Here is a 15,659-nt window from a genome sequence, read left to right as displayed (position 1 = left end):
AAATCTAACAGAAGGTATTATTCCCACTTTAATGTATTGTGAAGTAATATATAATGGTGTGTTAATTCCCAGCAGAGAGACTCTTTACCTCAACAATAAAGGACCCTGCTCTATTCACCCATCATCAGCAATGAACTCAATAGCTTCAAAATACCTTCCTATCCAAGGTTTAAGGTGGGACTTTTTCTGAATAGATTTAAGATTAACAAGTGTGCCTTTGTAGAATACTAAAGCAAAAATGTCCGAGGTCAGAAAGTCAGAGAGAAACCTTACTTTACAATCTGAGGCTACAATGGAAAGGTGGAAACAAGGCAGCAAGTCTTCATACGTGTGTCTGGGTTGGTTGTGGCAAGGAAAATGCATATGGAAGTGCTGCACGTGAACTGCAAGCGTAAATGTAAGGAATTATAGTGTGCTTAGTAGCAAGAAAAAGATAAGTACAAATTGGAATCTATTGTGAAATAATGCAAAAACCTGCCAAGGAACATCGGCAATTTAGCTAGGAATTAAACTTTTTAAGTTTTCTTTCTTCTTTCTTTCTTTCTGCCCTCCCATTGGGTTCTGTGTAGTGTTTTTTCAACTTAAGTACAACTGACCTACACCACTGTGTTACTTCCAGGTGCATATAATGATTCGATATTTCTATACAGTACGAAATGATCACCACAATAAGTCGTTACCATCTGTCACCACACAAAAATAATATTATTGAATATATTCCCCATGTTGTACATTCCATCCCATGACTCATTTATTTTGTAACTGGAAGTTTGTACCTCAATCCCTCTCACCTATTTCACTCATAACCACTCCCCGGAATTTTTCAACTTTTCTTAGAGATTTAAAACCAGTCCTTAAAACTGCAGTATAAATCTAAATGAAATTTGTAAAATGTAAATAATTTATTCTCATGAAGATTTTATAATTTGCCAAATCAGTAGCAGACACATACATGGGTCGGTTGGGTTGTCTTGCTGACCATATCCTCTTCAAATCTACTTCTTCACTGATTTTCTTTTGACATCTAATTGTAGAAATAAATTGTTTTCTGATATACTGATTAAAAAACAACAAAAAGGGCTTCCCTGGTGGCGCAGTGGTTGAGAGTCCGCCTGCCGATGCAGGGTTCGTACCCCGGTCCGGGAAGATCCCACATGCCGCGGAGCAACTGGGCCCGTGAGCCGTGGCCGCTGAGCCTGCGCGTCCAGAGCCTGTGCTCCACAACGGGAGAGGCCACAACAGTGAGAGGCCCGTGTACCGCAAAAAAAAAATAAAAAATTAAAAAAAAAAAAAAACCCACATGCTTGGCCAAGATTTTCAAAGTTTAAATACTGTAAAAGAAAAACAAGAGGCCAGGGTTTTAAGTTTGTTTTTTTTACTAAAGTCCAGAAATTTCCATATGACAAGTACATTAATGAAATGTTCCCAAAGAAATACTGAACAATATACACTCTAGTTAGCTGAGAGTTCCAGCTCAATAGTTCATACCCAATTGTGCATTAAAAATCAGCATGGATCTTAGATGATCTAGAATACCACTGTGTTTTGAAATCCACAGCTGGTTTGATTTTTGAACATAATGAAAAACCAGTATTCCTGTTCCATCAAATGTGTTTTACAAGCAATAATAAATTCAGATCCACTGTATTATGCAACACACATCTTTGGAAAGCAACATAAAACAGTGAGATCGGATCAGTAGAAATATACACAGTTAAAAGAAATACACAAAGTACTGTAGTTTTATTAAAAACTACTACTTGAGAAAGAAATCTTTCCACAAATAGCATAAAACTGTAGAATGATGAAAGGATTTGGGAAAGCTTTACAAAAGCCTAATTCCAACTGTATCTTCCTGAAGGTGGTGGCAAAGGGTATTTCCTTCCTTCTCTGGGATATCCCTGAAAAAAGAGCAAAAGAGAGAGTTTATCTTCTGGATTAACACTCCTGCAAAGAAACTAATCTTACTTCTCTGTGGAAAAACACACTATAAAGAAGGTGAATATGTCTCACAGGTATATCACATGGAAGGTCTCCTTGAACGGGTGCTTTTGGTTTGGTCTGCAGCTTCATAGAAAGCTGCATGCAAAGTGGGACATCAGCATAAATGCTATCACTGATAACTAACCAAACAAGCCTTAACAAGTGCTTGAGAAATTCCTTAAAATGCACACAAATGAAGGATCGTTAAGTGTCCTGTGTAAAACACTTGTCATTCTCAATTCTCCCTACCACCCCCTCCCCAGCTAGTAATTCAAGCCACACTGTGGTAAGGTGCCCACATCATCTTCACACACACATATTATATACCAGGAAAGTCGTTTTGCTTAACAAAGGCAGGAGCTTGCTGCATCAGTTGAGGCCTAATGAACTATTAATTTTAGGGTTTTTTGTTTGTTTAGCTATAAGTAATAGTGTACCACATTAGGTTATTACATAATCAATTACTGGCAATATTCATAACAGTTCCTAATATGCTTGCAAATAACATTTCTGTACAACCTGAAGGTAAATGTGATGTGTCTCCCATCACAATTCCCTTTCTACGGAGGATTCTGAAATGGACCCCCTTCCCCATGTTGCCACTCAGAGCGCTTCACTAGTTTAAATTATAACATGAATATGTGTAGTCCTTCAAGGTCATAATGTAGGCTAAGGACTTGTTTAGTCATATAAACTCCACTAAATATATAATGAAGTCATAATTTTACTGCTTTTAACAATAAACTTCTACAATTTAACAGCGCTTCAAAATTCTGATTTAATTTTTTAAAAAAATCTCCACAGAAAAGAGACTTAAGAAAGAAATGTATTTCCAAAAGGTCCTAAAAGAATTATAATGTACAACCAGTTTGCATCTCCTAAGTGAGTAAGAATTTTACCTCGTGTAACAGCAGAAGGCTCCTTTAAAGGGACGTGCTCCCCTAAAGGAGGCAGGGGAGGCGCTGAACTAGGGTCCGAAGTCACAGGCGTCCCCAGCTCTGCTGCCCAACCCAGAGGCAGGAGGGTTAAGCTTTCGACTCCTGACTTGGAAAAATGAGGTGACTGGACTGAACTTCCTCCAGAACTTCTTCTAGTTGCAAGTGTGCCTTCCTTTCAAAAATATTCATCATTTAGTTGGCCCAGTGTCCCCTTCACACTAGCAGCATAAATAGTCTCAATCTACTGAACCTACCAATAGCATCTGTAGAGATCTCGGGCTGAGAGTATGCAAAGTCATATTCTACAAATTGATTCTAAAGAACTGTAACAAAATTCTCTCAAAAGACAAGATGATTACTTTCTTGTAAAGTGAACTGAGACTTGTAAGAATACACCAAAAAAGCGTGGAAAAAAAAGATTTTTCTTAGCTGGCAGAAGATTTTTCTCAGCTGGCAGAACAAAGGGACACATGGCAAGAACCTGAGCTAGAAAATTAATATTCGAAGCACTGCAAAAGGCTGTAGGCGACACCAGGTAAGCAATTTAAAAACCACTTCACATCACCACAGGTGCCAACTCCAGGAATAGCACACATTCTGAATCACGGCATTCAGATCCTGTTCTCTGGCAAGCGTTCGATTAAAGAGCATGTAAATACTGGCCAGGGTGTCAAATGGCTGGGGGACAAACAGACTGAGGCAAACAGACCTCAGGCTTAAATGCTGCTAAAAGTAGATGCTATAAAGAGAAGGAAATAAAGCTTACATTTACTGAATTTGTCTAGGAATTATTATACTCACTCAATGTATAGCTGTTTAAATTTAGTTTAAAAAAAAAGTGGGAAATTAGATAGGAAAGATTTCTTTCCATGAAGATAGAGAACAGATGAATCAAGACAGAAAACTCCCAAGAGGAATAAAGATAACAGCTGAAAAGGTGAAATATTACTTTCAGCTTCTAGAACATTACCATTTATTTTGAGAGATCTAGTTTCTATGAAACTAAAAAGCAATACCCTAAGGATAAACATGTTTTGGTGACAGACCATATTTGTGCTAAATATCAGATTGCTGTGATTAAAGGGGCTTTTGGTCTGAAAATTCTTCAGCATCATCAAAGGATAACCTATTTAGTGAGGCAGATACTCACCCCGTATACATTTTTAATGAGGGATCCAAGTTCGACTGAGCTACTCTATCAGTAACTTATCCACAGATGTTTAAGGAAACCAAAACCAAAACCAAACCAAACCATGGAGTCCCAAGAGGCACGGTTCCATTCAAAGTGAGCAGTAAGCTTTCCATGCCACAGTCCCCGCTGCATCACCTGTCTCCCGCCGCGATCATCACGTCTGGGTGCATACCCGCCCGGCCCGGCGAGCATCTGGTACTGGTTTGGCTGGAAGGCTGCGTTTGGGGTTTGGAGCATCCGGTTCCATGGCAGCAGAGGTTCGGCCCCAACGCCTCTGTGGAAAAGCATCATGTTTGCATTAAAAGTCAGAAGCCTAAAATCTGGCAGGTATCATCATCTCCAAATCTGAGGACAATCCAATCTGCCTGGATTTGTCGTAGGAGATATGTAGTATCAGAGTGGCCTTTATGTCCCTCGCAGTGAGTGTTGTTTAACATGTTTCAGGAAGTATCAGCATTTATTTAAAAGGATGTTTAAACTCAGTTGAATCAGAAAGGTCTGACTTAAAAAAAATTTTGTTCACCTTCAACTGTCAAGTTTTCTTTTTAGTCACTTAAAGTTTTGGACCCAAGATCACCAAGTTGGCTACATTTTAAGATGCTATCCAGGGCTTCCCTGGTGGCGCAGTGGTTGAGAGTCCGCCTGCCGATGCAGGGGACACGGGTTCATGCCCCGGTCCGGGAAGATCCCACATGCCGCGGAGCGGCTGGGCCCGTGAGCCATAGCCGCTGAGCCTGCGCGTCTGGAGCCTGTGCTCCGCAACGGGAGAGGCCACAACAGTGAGAGGCCCGCGTACCGCAAAAAAAAAAAAAATAATAATAATAAGATGCTATCCAAAGAGTAAACATGTACAAGACAGGAGAATGAGGCTTTATTTTAAAAAATGTCCAGGCTGGTTCTTGGAGTCCATTCTTTCTAGTTAATTGCACACTGCAAATGAATTCTTACTGCTGAGTATTTTGAATCTAGGGTAGGGGACTTGGCTGTTTTTTCCCATCCATTATTCTGCTCAATATGTCAGAAGGTCTGATCAGGAGGAAACCTTTTCAAGTTCTATTGATGCAGCTTTCAATTGACCACGGTGACCTAGCAACATGAGCACTAATTGGCATGGGCTGACTGGCATTTGGTGTACAGTTTACATGGGAACACAGATTCAACAGCTATTATAACCCAGTTTGCTGGCCCAGATTATGGTCAAAAGAAATGTTTTAATTGTCTTCAAGTGCCTATTTTAACTTTGCAGATACAAAGCAACAGGTATGATGTATTAAATCATAACAATTTAAAACTGTCACATAAACAATGCAGCAAAGATTACCCTCTAAAAGCAATCACCATGTATGACATAACTTTCTTGAGGCATTTTCCTCAACTTCCACTTTATAGAACAGTCACTACAAAGAATAAACAGTAGCAAAATTCTCCAGTATATTTTAGCATTAGAAGCTTTGGGGCCATTACAGATGTTGGGAGGAATTATAAGCGAACTTTAAATTTGCTAAAGCACTGACTAGCTGGTATTAGCTATAACTGATCAGCTTATGAATTGCACTTCCTAGGTCTTAGGGGGAAAAGCCCAAAGCTGGGCTCACTGTGTAATGCATTCTTCTCACAGCTATTCAAGCTTGAATCCATCCTCTCTACCCCCCACTCTCCTCCCTTCACTTGGAGCTTGCCTGTTTTGTTTTGTTTTGTTTTTCAAACACCAAAGATAATTATTTTTGTGTGATGGCTCTAAGAACAGCTCTTTTAAGAACTCTAGAAAGGCCAATGCTATTCTTCACAGTTCGTGGTGAAATCAGGACTCTAATAATATAATTTTCTGTGAGTCAAAATAAAATGAAAAATCTGTACCTCAGAAAGAATATGCATATATTCAGGGCTTTTAATTATTTTTTGGATTCATTAATACAACTATATTTTAGTGAGAAGGCCTCATCTATTTAGGAAGAACAGCTCCATATGTAGAGAACATATGGTCTCTTCCACTCTCTGCAGGACTGAGGGGTTGAGGTTTGTGCTGTGACCAAGGAGGCTCATCAAAACTGAGCATGCAAAACCCACTTGCATTAAGTGCAACTCACACATTGTATTAACTGTGATCATTTTTTCTTTACAGTTTTATAATGCTAAAACTCACTCAACTGAGTTTCAGGAAAATCTGCTGGTATGGATAAAATACATTATAAATGCAATTTTACATTATTTTATGATTTAAAAATAGGTTAGGAACAAAGCCATAATTTAAAAGCACAAAGTTCTCCTTTTTATTTGAAATGATTACTTGAAATGTTTTTGACAAAAATAATATTTATAAAAATAATTTAATTAAAATTAAATGGAAAGAGCAAGTAAGAGGGACATGTACTACTCTCTTTTGCTTGTTAGTGGCAGAAAGGCCTTTATTTTACACAAGTTTATCATTTTTCTACACTGTACTAATTATATTAGTTTGCAAATACTTACAAACTGAAATTTACCCTGGAAAATACATTTTAAATCTGGTATGGAAGCACTGAGGCTGACACATTTTAACTTTTTAAAATCAGTAGCCATCGATTGAGGCAACTTAACTGAGGCATTTGGCATCATGAATAGCAACAATATTCTTAAGTTTCTAAATTACTGCTCTGGAAAGTAGCTGGTAATGTGACATAACTACATACTACCACTGGGGTATCTTTATGTGTATGTGTCTCTGTGTGTGTGTGTGTCTGTGTGTGTGTGTGTGTGTGTGTTTGTGTGTGTCTGTGTGTGTGTATGTGGCAAATCAGCTTTGAGCTTAGCACGCATTTAAGTTAAAAACTAAATGGATAAAAAAACCTTGCATACGGCCAGAAAAGAGAATGCTCCACTGGCAAAGACACAGACAACAGGGCAGAAACTCAGGTGAGGAGGAGGCACATGCTGGACCTCACTCACCATCAACACAATGATCGCTAGGTTGTCTCTGTGTGGGGAGAAGAAGGTGGGGGCAGGGATGCGCCCAGTGTATTTTTAAGTGAAATGAATATATGAATTATATATACTATTTCAAAGTAGGAATTAATTCAAGAAACAGTGTAGTTTATTAAAAAAAAAAGTACACTCAAAATTTTCTTCTCTAATAGGGTTTTCAACCAAACACTCAAAACTGTGCAATGGAAAAGTACTAAACTAATCATCAGTAAAACCTGGTTCTAGGAAAAATTCTACTTACCAGTTGTGACATCTCAGCAAAGTCAAAGTGACTATGAGTTTGTATTTTCTCCTCTATGTCTTGTAAGGTCAGAAAGGTTAGACTGACACGTGCTATAGAAACGAGTGATGTACTGTATTTGCTAAGAGGCTGGCTAATAGTGAAGTTTAGGAGGCTGAATTCAAACTTTGTTTTCTTTATGAATAAATGGTGTGTGTCTTAAATGACCATGATTTAAGACATAAGAAAGAATTATATTGCGCTCACACGTAACTTCTGCTCTACAGCATGATTTTAGTTTCTGACTAAAACTAAACCAAAAACATCCACAAAATATGTCCCAGATCTGTTGGGTTCACAGAGTCAGTCCAGAAGATACCAACTTGGCTAGGGCAGAACAAAAAAAAATGGATGGATGTCAGGACACAAGGTGATAATCTTAGGGAAACAATGTGTAGAGGGAAGGAAAGCTTTAGGACTGAAGAAAGGGTGCCTTCAAAGTGGAAGGGGCTCCTTTTCTTCTGTGAAGTCCCTGTGGCATTATGGAATATGATGCTTAGAGTCAGTTTTCTGATGAGTTTCGCTTGAGTGAAAAGTTTCTTAGTAAAGGATGGTGAGGAAGAGAGACCTCAGATAAGCTACTGAATTGTGTGCCTCAGTTTCCTCATCTGTAAAAATAACATCCACTTCAAAGGGTCGCTAAGAGGAATAAGCGAATTTGCGTTTCTAAAAGCATGTTAGCACAGTGCTGGCACTTCCCAAGCACATGATAATACCGGTGATTATTAATAATATGGGAAAAAGGCAAGCAACAAAGTGGAGAAACCAAATCTTAGGATCAAACTTGACGAACGTAATGGAGAAAGACAGTTATTGAAATGAGATCGGTGTGAATGTGGTAATATGTAATTTAGAAAAAATTTACCCCTCACTCATTTAATCTGTTTGACAATGGTGCTACTCTGAGGATGCTGAAGTGGTACATACCATGTGCCTTGAGCACTTATACTGAAAACAAAACATAAACACAGGCAGTAGCAGTTATTTTAAATTAAAATGCAGCTTGCACTAAGTAGCTGATACTATTAATAAACAATTGAATAACATAATTTCTTTTATCTTCTTGAAGAAAATAATGAAATGAGGTTTTGGAGTCTCTAAAGAAAGACCTTTCTTAAAGGGGGTAGAGGTTATAACCCTGTTCAAATAACAACACTTCATTCATTTCAGATGTGAACAGCTCAGACTGCTAAAACGGCAGAAGAGAGGCAAACAAAACAGATCAGAACTGGGAAGGCAAAGAAGGAAGCCGTACTATGTGGGGGCTTAAACTCGTCTTAGCATTTACTGGTGCTGGCAAGACCAGCATGAGACGACAGACTTTAAAGCTGCCCTTAAAAAATTATTCTTCAGATGTTAATATAATTATTCATAACACGCCCGGCTGCCTTGTCGTGCAGAGACCACCTGACTTCGGAGAGCACAACTTATCAATGAAAGAACACATGTCAAACATCCCTTGTTATTAAACCATGTCACATTCCTCCTCGTCCGTGGTACTTATTAGACTGCAGATCCCATAATCCTCTTCTGAGTCCCTTCTGCATTTAATTCAGTTCAGTCTTAAGTAGTTAAAGAAACTGTTTTCAGTGGCAACTAATAACTACTGACCTACAGTGACACTGCACTACAATAGGCCTGTCAGCCCTGAAAAAGTTGTACCAAAGAAGCTGATTAGGACTTCAAGAGGTTTGCAGCAAGAATCAATGGTTGGTCTGTACTGATGCTGCGCTGCCGGCACAGAAATGATAAAAGTGGAACTCCATTAGTTATGCCTCATTAAGCTGCACAACACTTCTAAAAAGAAATTTGTTTAGCCTGACCAAAACCTAATACAACTTTAAGCTCTCTGTGTTGCATTTTTCAGGGCACCTCAAAAGCATCAATAAAATAAAGGCCAAGAACCAAGAAAAGCAGGAAAGTATACAGGCATGAATCTTTTACTTCAACATGTTAACCATCTATTTTCCTAAAGAAAGGGCACAAGAGAAACTATTTAGAGGGAAGAAAGTATATTTCATACCACAGAGAAAGCCCAAACTTCAAATGCTGATGTGAAAAGTTACTGAAAAGTCATATTTGCTTTAATATTACCTGTCAAATCTTTGCTGCTGGAAAAGGGGAGGAGGACCTCGCCAGGAATCCTGGGGCCTCATATCTGGAAGATAAACAGGAAAGGGTTGAACAGGAGATTTTTTATTTTTTGAAAAGTAGTCACTATTCAGCTACCCACATATATTATAATTAAAAATTCTTGAAAAAAGTTGAGACTGAATATAAATTAAATAACTAGCATAATTACACACCCTGGAAATGTAAAAAGATATGAAACCAACAGGGTCAGTAAATCTGTTAAATTATTTCTCCTTTGATAACAAAACATAGTTTTGTTATTGGTCATTAAACTCACGTTTCTCTCTCCCTCACTATCTGTGTATATAAAGCTATACATGTGTTTTACATTTCTATTTTAAACGCTGTGCAAAACGATGGTATTTTGGTTTCATCCGTAAATACAAACTGAACGAATAGTAACTTTAATAGAAATCCTAAAATTTGCCCCCGAAATGTGTAAACTGGAAAGAACGCTGACTTACCTAGCTGTGCTAACATGAAGCAGACAGTACACAATCTCTCGAACACAGGTCAGAAGACATGTTCATAAAGGGACTGCCCACTTCCCTATTGTTTTCTGAGAGTCAAACCTCTTCCCCTAACAGAAGCTAAGCTGGGAACATCGAACGAATTACAAGGAATAGTTAAGTGGCTGCTGGTCCTCTGTGTAAATGGGATGAAGGGCACCCCCAGCACAGTCGGCAGGTTGGTATCAACCAACCACCATTCCAGTCCCCAGTCTCAGTCATCTCAGCCACCTTCCGGCAGGGTCTGAGTGTGACCTAATTAAAACAGCTGTTCCAGGAGTTGTCTAATGAGGTCTCCGCATGAGGACAGTAACCTCCTCCAGACTCCCAAGGCCCAAGGACAACAAGGCTTACCATAATGTATTCAGGCTCACATTTTAATGGAAACACAAGCTAGAAACATGCTTTTCGAAATTACTTCCTTAAAGGAAAGAAGAAATGAAAGCTTATCTCTGGTTACCAACCAAAAAAATGCAATCTGGGTTTACTTGGGGGCGGGGGGGGGGCGGAGAAAAGAAGAAAGAAAAGTAGAATTGTGCTTTAAAACCCCCTGCAAAGGAGAATCTGGAACAAGTAAAGCACCTGGCTGCTCACAAAGGTTCCAGCATGAAACACCCAGCTGTTGCTGCTCTGGAAGCAACACAGTCGAGGTACTGGCCCCAAGAAAGCCTCCTAGATGGACAAACCACCCCAGGGGAGCCACCCCAGCCCCTGGCCTAGAGATCAGTGCACGCGCGAGGCCTTCACCACCATCACTTCCAAGCAGAATTCCATTCTGAACTGAAAGAAAGGTGGCATCCCTAGTCAATCTGCATTAAGTCCCCCTTTTATCTCTTAAAAACCAAATTAGTAGCGGTCAAACTGAGAACAATGCTGAGGAGGTTTCCCGTTGGTCATTAGATATTCAGAACCTGAATGGAAACTCAGGAAGCTCATTGCCACACAATCCACAGGAAACAGGGCCAGGATCCCTAGTCTGGGCGCAGAATAACTTCTGAATCACTATGCAGACTGTACACCACCAGAAAATCTAAATCGGAGGAGGGAAAACCAGAAATTCTTACAAGACAGCAAACCCCCTGTGCAGTTTACTTCTATAGTTTACTATACGATTTTCAATGAGTTACGAGAAAGCAATCTACCGAAAGTAAAACCAACATTTTGGCCACTTTTCCTGATGATTACTTTGTTAAACTTGTAGTCCGTAACTATTCAGATACTGCACAAAACTTAGGTCAGTGAAAATTGGTTAAAATGTTCCCAGAAGTATTATATTTTAGTGTCTTATTATAAAAAACTAGCTAATATAGCAAAGGTCAAAAGAAATACAGTAAATTTCATTTGGACGCCTGTCTAGCTCTGTACTTCACATGTCCCAGAATCACTGTGGTCACCCTGGAAACATGCCTCTTTTTAACATAAAAACTTAATTCCATGATTCTGGTTGCATGGTGTCTCTTTATATATGATGTCATCACAGAACACACTCTCCATGGTACTAATAAAAGCTTCCACACAGGATTCCTAATAAATATCAAATTGAATGAAGATAATAAAAAAACACATTTACATTAAGAAAAGCCTTCAGAAATGTTTATCCTAATGTTTTATGAAAAATAAAGTCAGGGAAAAAGCTGGTATATTTCCTCCCAGGAACAGTATTAAGTGGAGGGAAAGTCCTCACCATCAGGAAATACATGTTCACTAGATCCAAACACGCTGCGTGTTAGATTAAGCACACCAGTATTTCTAAGTAGAATTGGAATGTAATGTCCACTAGGTGTAAATGCTTTTTTTGGAGAGGGGGAGCCCTTCTCAGTAGTCTAATTGTATACCTGTAAATGTCTAGAAAAACAGCCAGAGCTCCTATCCCACCAATTCTGGTATGCCAGGTGCTGCCCACTCTGTTTTGCTTTCACTATTTCTCACCTCCAGGACAACTTTTTTTTTCCCATACAACAAACTCAGCACATGCAAAAACTATAGTTTTTTGTTAAAAACCTAAACAAATTGTGTTAAGACTTTAAAATATCTCTTGCTTTCAACCCAAGAAGAAAAATAAAAAGGACTGAAGACAAATTTCAAGGCTACCTTTAAACAAATCTCTTCATGTGGCTCTGAGCAATATATATGGCCCTTAAGTGTTCATAAAGCAGAAATTATTTCCTGGCTGAGAAGTAGAATGTAAAACAAACTTATTACCATTCATTTGTATGGCTCTAAAAGAAGATCCATTTGAGAGGGAGAAAAAAAAAATCTGAGATAGTGAATTGCACTTCACAAAGGTACAAGCAAGAGAGAGAGAAAAAAAATGACAGCTATTTTTTTCCTGTGGTCTTTAAAAACATATCCCTTTTCTAGAGCTCTACAGCCACAGAAACCAAGGCTTCACCAATAGCTCCTCAAGTGACAATTTACCTAATCAGCGTAGCAATCATGGAAAAGATTCCATGTTTACTGATTGCACTAATCAAAAATCACTTTTCAAATGCAGCTAATTGACAAGTTTACCGACTGAAATGAAGAGAAGTGACATGTCACGTTCTCCAGGTTGCAGAAGCGAACGCTTTATTCATGCTGAGCACTTGGGGCTGCACTTGACTCTGACAAGTTCCCAGTACCCGGACAATCACCCGTCAGCCAAAAACTGACACATCAAAGACTGACAGTGAGAAATGCCTGCAGCAGACACTCAACAGAGCTGGAAGTATGACCAATGGCTCTCCTTGATTTAACTCTGCCCCACATGAAAAACCAGCTATGATATTGATACTACAAATATTTTAAAAGACTGACTAAACAGTTTAGATCTCAATTTTACTAAAACTATTTCCAAACAAATTTTTTTTTTTTTTTGCGGTACGCGGGCCTCTCCCGTTGCGGAGCACAGGCTCCGGACGCGCAAGCTCAGCGGCCATGGCTCCCGGGCCCAGCCGCTCCGCGGCATGTGGGATCTTCCCGGACCGGGGCACGAACCCGTGTCCCCTGCATCGGCAGGCGGACTCCCAACCACTGCGCCACTAGGGAAGCCCTCTAAACAAATTTTGAAGTTCAAAATTCTATAAAGAGGAATGCTGATCTTTTATCATTGAATACTTTCACAGTATCTACTATGTGCCAGGTACTGTTTCAAGTACTTAATAACTTAAACTCACTTACTGTGAATATTTTGTGAGATGGGTGTTCTCTGTATCATTTTAGACATGAGGAAAGGGAGTATTGACAAAAGCCTGCCTGAGGTCACAAGGCTAATAAGGGTGGAGGGAAAGCCAGGACCACCCCCCCCAACACACTATGCTGCTCCATGGTTCACGTGCACTTGTGCTGTCAGCTGAGGTGACTCTTCATGTTATTTTATGTCAGAAGGACCAGGAGAGCTGCCTCCTCAACCAGGAGGCTCAGAAGCTCAGGGTCTCAAGAAGGCAAGACTGGGTATCTCTGCAAACTACTTTCAATATTTCCAAAGTTTAGAATTCACATGACTACACCCACCCAATTAAGACAGGAAGGAAAAATAAACATACTTTATTAACACATGCACTTCAGGAGTAAGCATCTTGACAAACACAGATTCATGGGGAGAAAATAAAAGATCTTGGGTAAAACATCTGGAATCACTGCTTTTTTTTAATACAATTTTTACATTCACTTTATTAGTAATTTAATGTGGAAACAGTTAAACATTAGAAAATAATGCTTTTTGACATCTGACATTTTTTTTTGAAAATCCATAATTACTTTTTTTCTGTTTTGTTAGTTCATTTGTATCCATTTTTATTTTTTAAATTTTTTTGAATTTCATTTTATTTTTTTTAATACAACAGGTTCTTATTAGTTATCTATTTTATACATATTAGTGTATATATGTCAATCCCAATCTCCCAATTCATCCCACCACAACCCCCCGCCCCGGAATCACTGCTCTTCTTAAAAGGGTAATACTACCTTAAAACACTTTGTATTCAAAAAAGATATGTAAATATAAATGTAAACGTAAGGGATCAGATACAAATTAGAAGAGAAAATACACAGAGAGAGATGAATGGATAGATGGATCAACGGATGGATGGATGGACTGGTTGGCATATATGTAAGGATTAGGTCTGTCTGCATAAATATGAAATCTAGAGGTCACAAGAGACCATGAAATAAATATGCCAGAAAAATATTAATGACAGTAAACTAAAAAAAAAAAGAAAGAAATGAAAAGAAAAACCAAATCTTCTGTTGAGTCACATGTAAAGAGTATTGGGGAAAACATCCCAGAACATGGAATTTCCTTTCTTGACAGTTGGCAGCATTTGTCTGTGCTTATCATACAACTGTGACCAGTTTACTACCATGCAACAACTATTCCAGATTAGGCCGATTATTTCTCCAACACATCTCTTACAAAGGTATCAGGGAATACTGTGTCAAATGACATGGCTGCCTTCTAGGAAATCCAATCTCACAACCCCAGGCTTTTCTACGTTCTCGTATAACCAAGGGCAATTAGAAATCTTTAACCTATCGCAATCCTGCTTAAACTTTTACACTTCTGGCTTATACGGATATGATTCCCAATTTCCTCTCTCCTGAGCAGGTATCAGATCCTTATCGCTACCTCCAGGCAGATGGCATCAATGTCTTCAGGCATTTCAACTTCCACACAAATCAGAACTATCATGTTCTTCCATCTTCCTCCATCCTCCTGTGCTTCCAAACTCTCTAGTCCCCCAGGTGCCCTCAGTGCACAAGGAGCCTCATCTGGAATCTTCTCTCTCCTGCACTTCGCACGTTCAACTATGCAGTCCTTTAGTGCCTCCATTCCCACCTTCTCCACTTGGAATCCACTTCGCCACAGATCAGTCCAGACTTTCACCATCTCTCCCTAAACAGAACCACCACCAAGTCTTTCCACAAGCAAGTTGTGGTTCTAGAAACGAGATGTAACTGCACATTTTTTTGCTTTAAAAAGTTTTTAAAAACTCTTGCCAAAAAAGAGATAGAAGAATTCAGTGGTTTGTGTGAGTCTAAGGATTAAGACATGACAACAAGCTCACAGTAACCCTTATTAGAGAACAAAAATGTAGGAAACACTTTCTAACTTGTTTTATGAGGCCAGACATGTGAAGAAAGCTATAAACTAATCTTTCATAACATAGAGATGAAAAAATAACCCACACTATACTGACACACGCACACAAAATTGATATATCACAAACAATTAGGCTTATTCCAGTAATGCCAGGTTAGCTTAACAGTCAAAAATCAATCTGTGTACATTCACCATGTAACAGAAGGAAAAGAACAAACAAACATTACCATCTCAAGAAATGGAGGAAAAGCATTTGATAAAATTCAATACCCACTAGAAACAAGGAATAGAAGGAAACTCCTTCTATAAATGAAAAAACTATAGCAAATATCATATTTAATGGTGAAATATTACAAGTTTTCCCCTTAAGACTGGGAATGAAACAAGTATGCCCACCATCACCACTTACACTGACTCACACTGGAGGTCCCAGGCAGTGCAATAAAACAAAAAGACCAAAAGACATCGAGATTAGAAAATGAATATATAGAACTGTCACAACTCACAGAGGACATGACTGAGTAGGGAAAAAATCCAAAAGAACACACAAACTTTTGGAATACACGAATTTTAGTGAAGTTGT

General features: G+C 38.9%; 1 protein-coding gene across 2 annotated transcripts in view; it reads right to left on the bottom strand.

Annotated features, from left to right (window-relative positions):
* Window positions 1-1,358: 1,358 nt before the first annotated feature.
* Window positions 1,359-15,659, bottom strand: part of XRN2 (5'-3' exoribonuclease 2) — an 80,017-nt gene continuing 65,716 nt past the window's right edge. For both annotated transcript variants that reach the window (XM_030872480.2, XM_030872481.2), the window contains 3 exons: window positions 9,449-9,512; window positions 4,249-4,387; window positions 1,359-1,901 (listed from right to left, as the gene is read on the bottom strand). In XM_030872480.2, coding sequence (XP_030728340.1) covers window positions 1,836-1,901; window positions 4,249-4,387; window positions 9,449-9,512 — 269 coding nt within the window. In that variant the 3' untranslated portion in view covers window positions 1,359-1,835. The remainder of the gene's footprint in view (window positions 1,902-4,248; window positions 4,388-9,448; window positions 9,513-15,659) is intronic.

The sequence above is a fragment of the Globicephala melas genome, chromosome 15 (genome assembly GCF_963455315.2).
Source record: "Globicephala melas chromosome 15, mGloMel1.2, whole genome shotgun sequence".
Lineage (NCBI taxonomy): Eukaryota > Metazoa > Chordata > Mammalia > Artiodactyla > Delphinidae > Globicephala > Globicephala melas.
The sequence above is the reverse complement of the archived record's forward strand: the minus strand, read 5'-3'. Positions and strand labels throughout refer to the sequence as shown.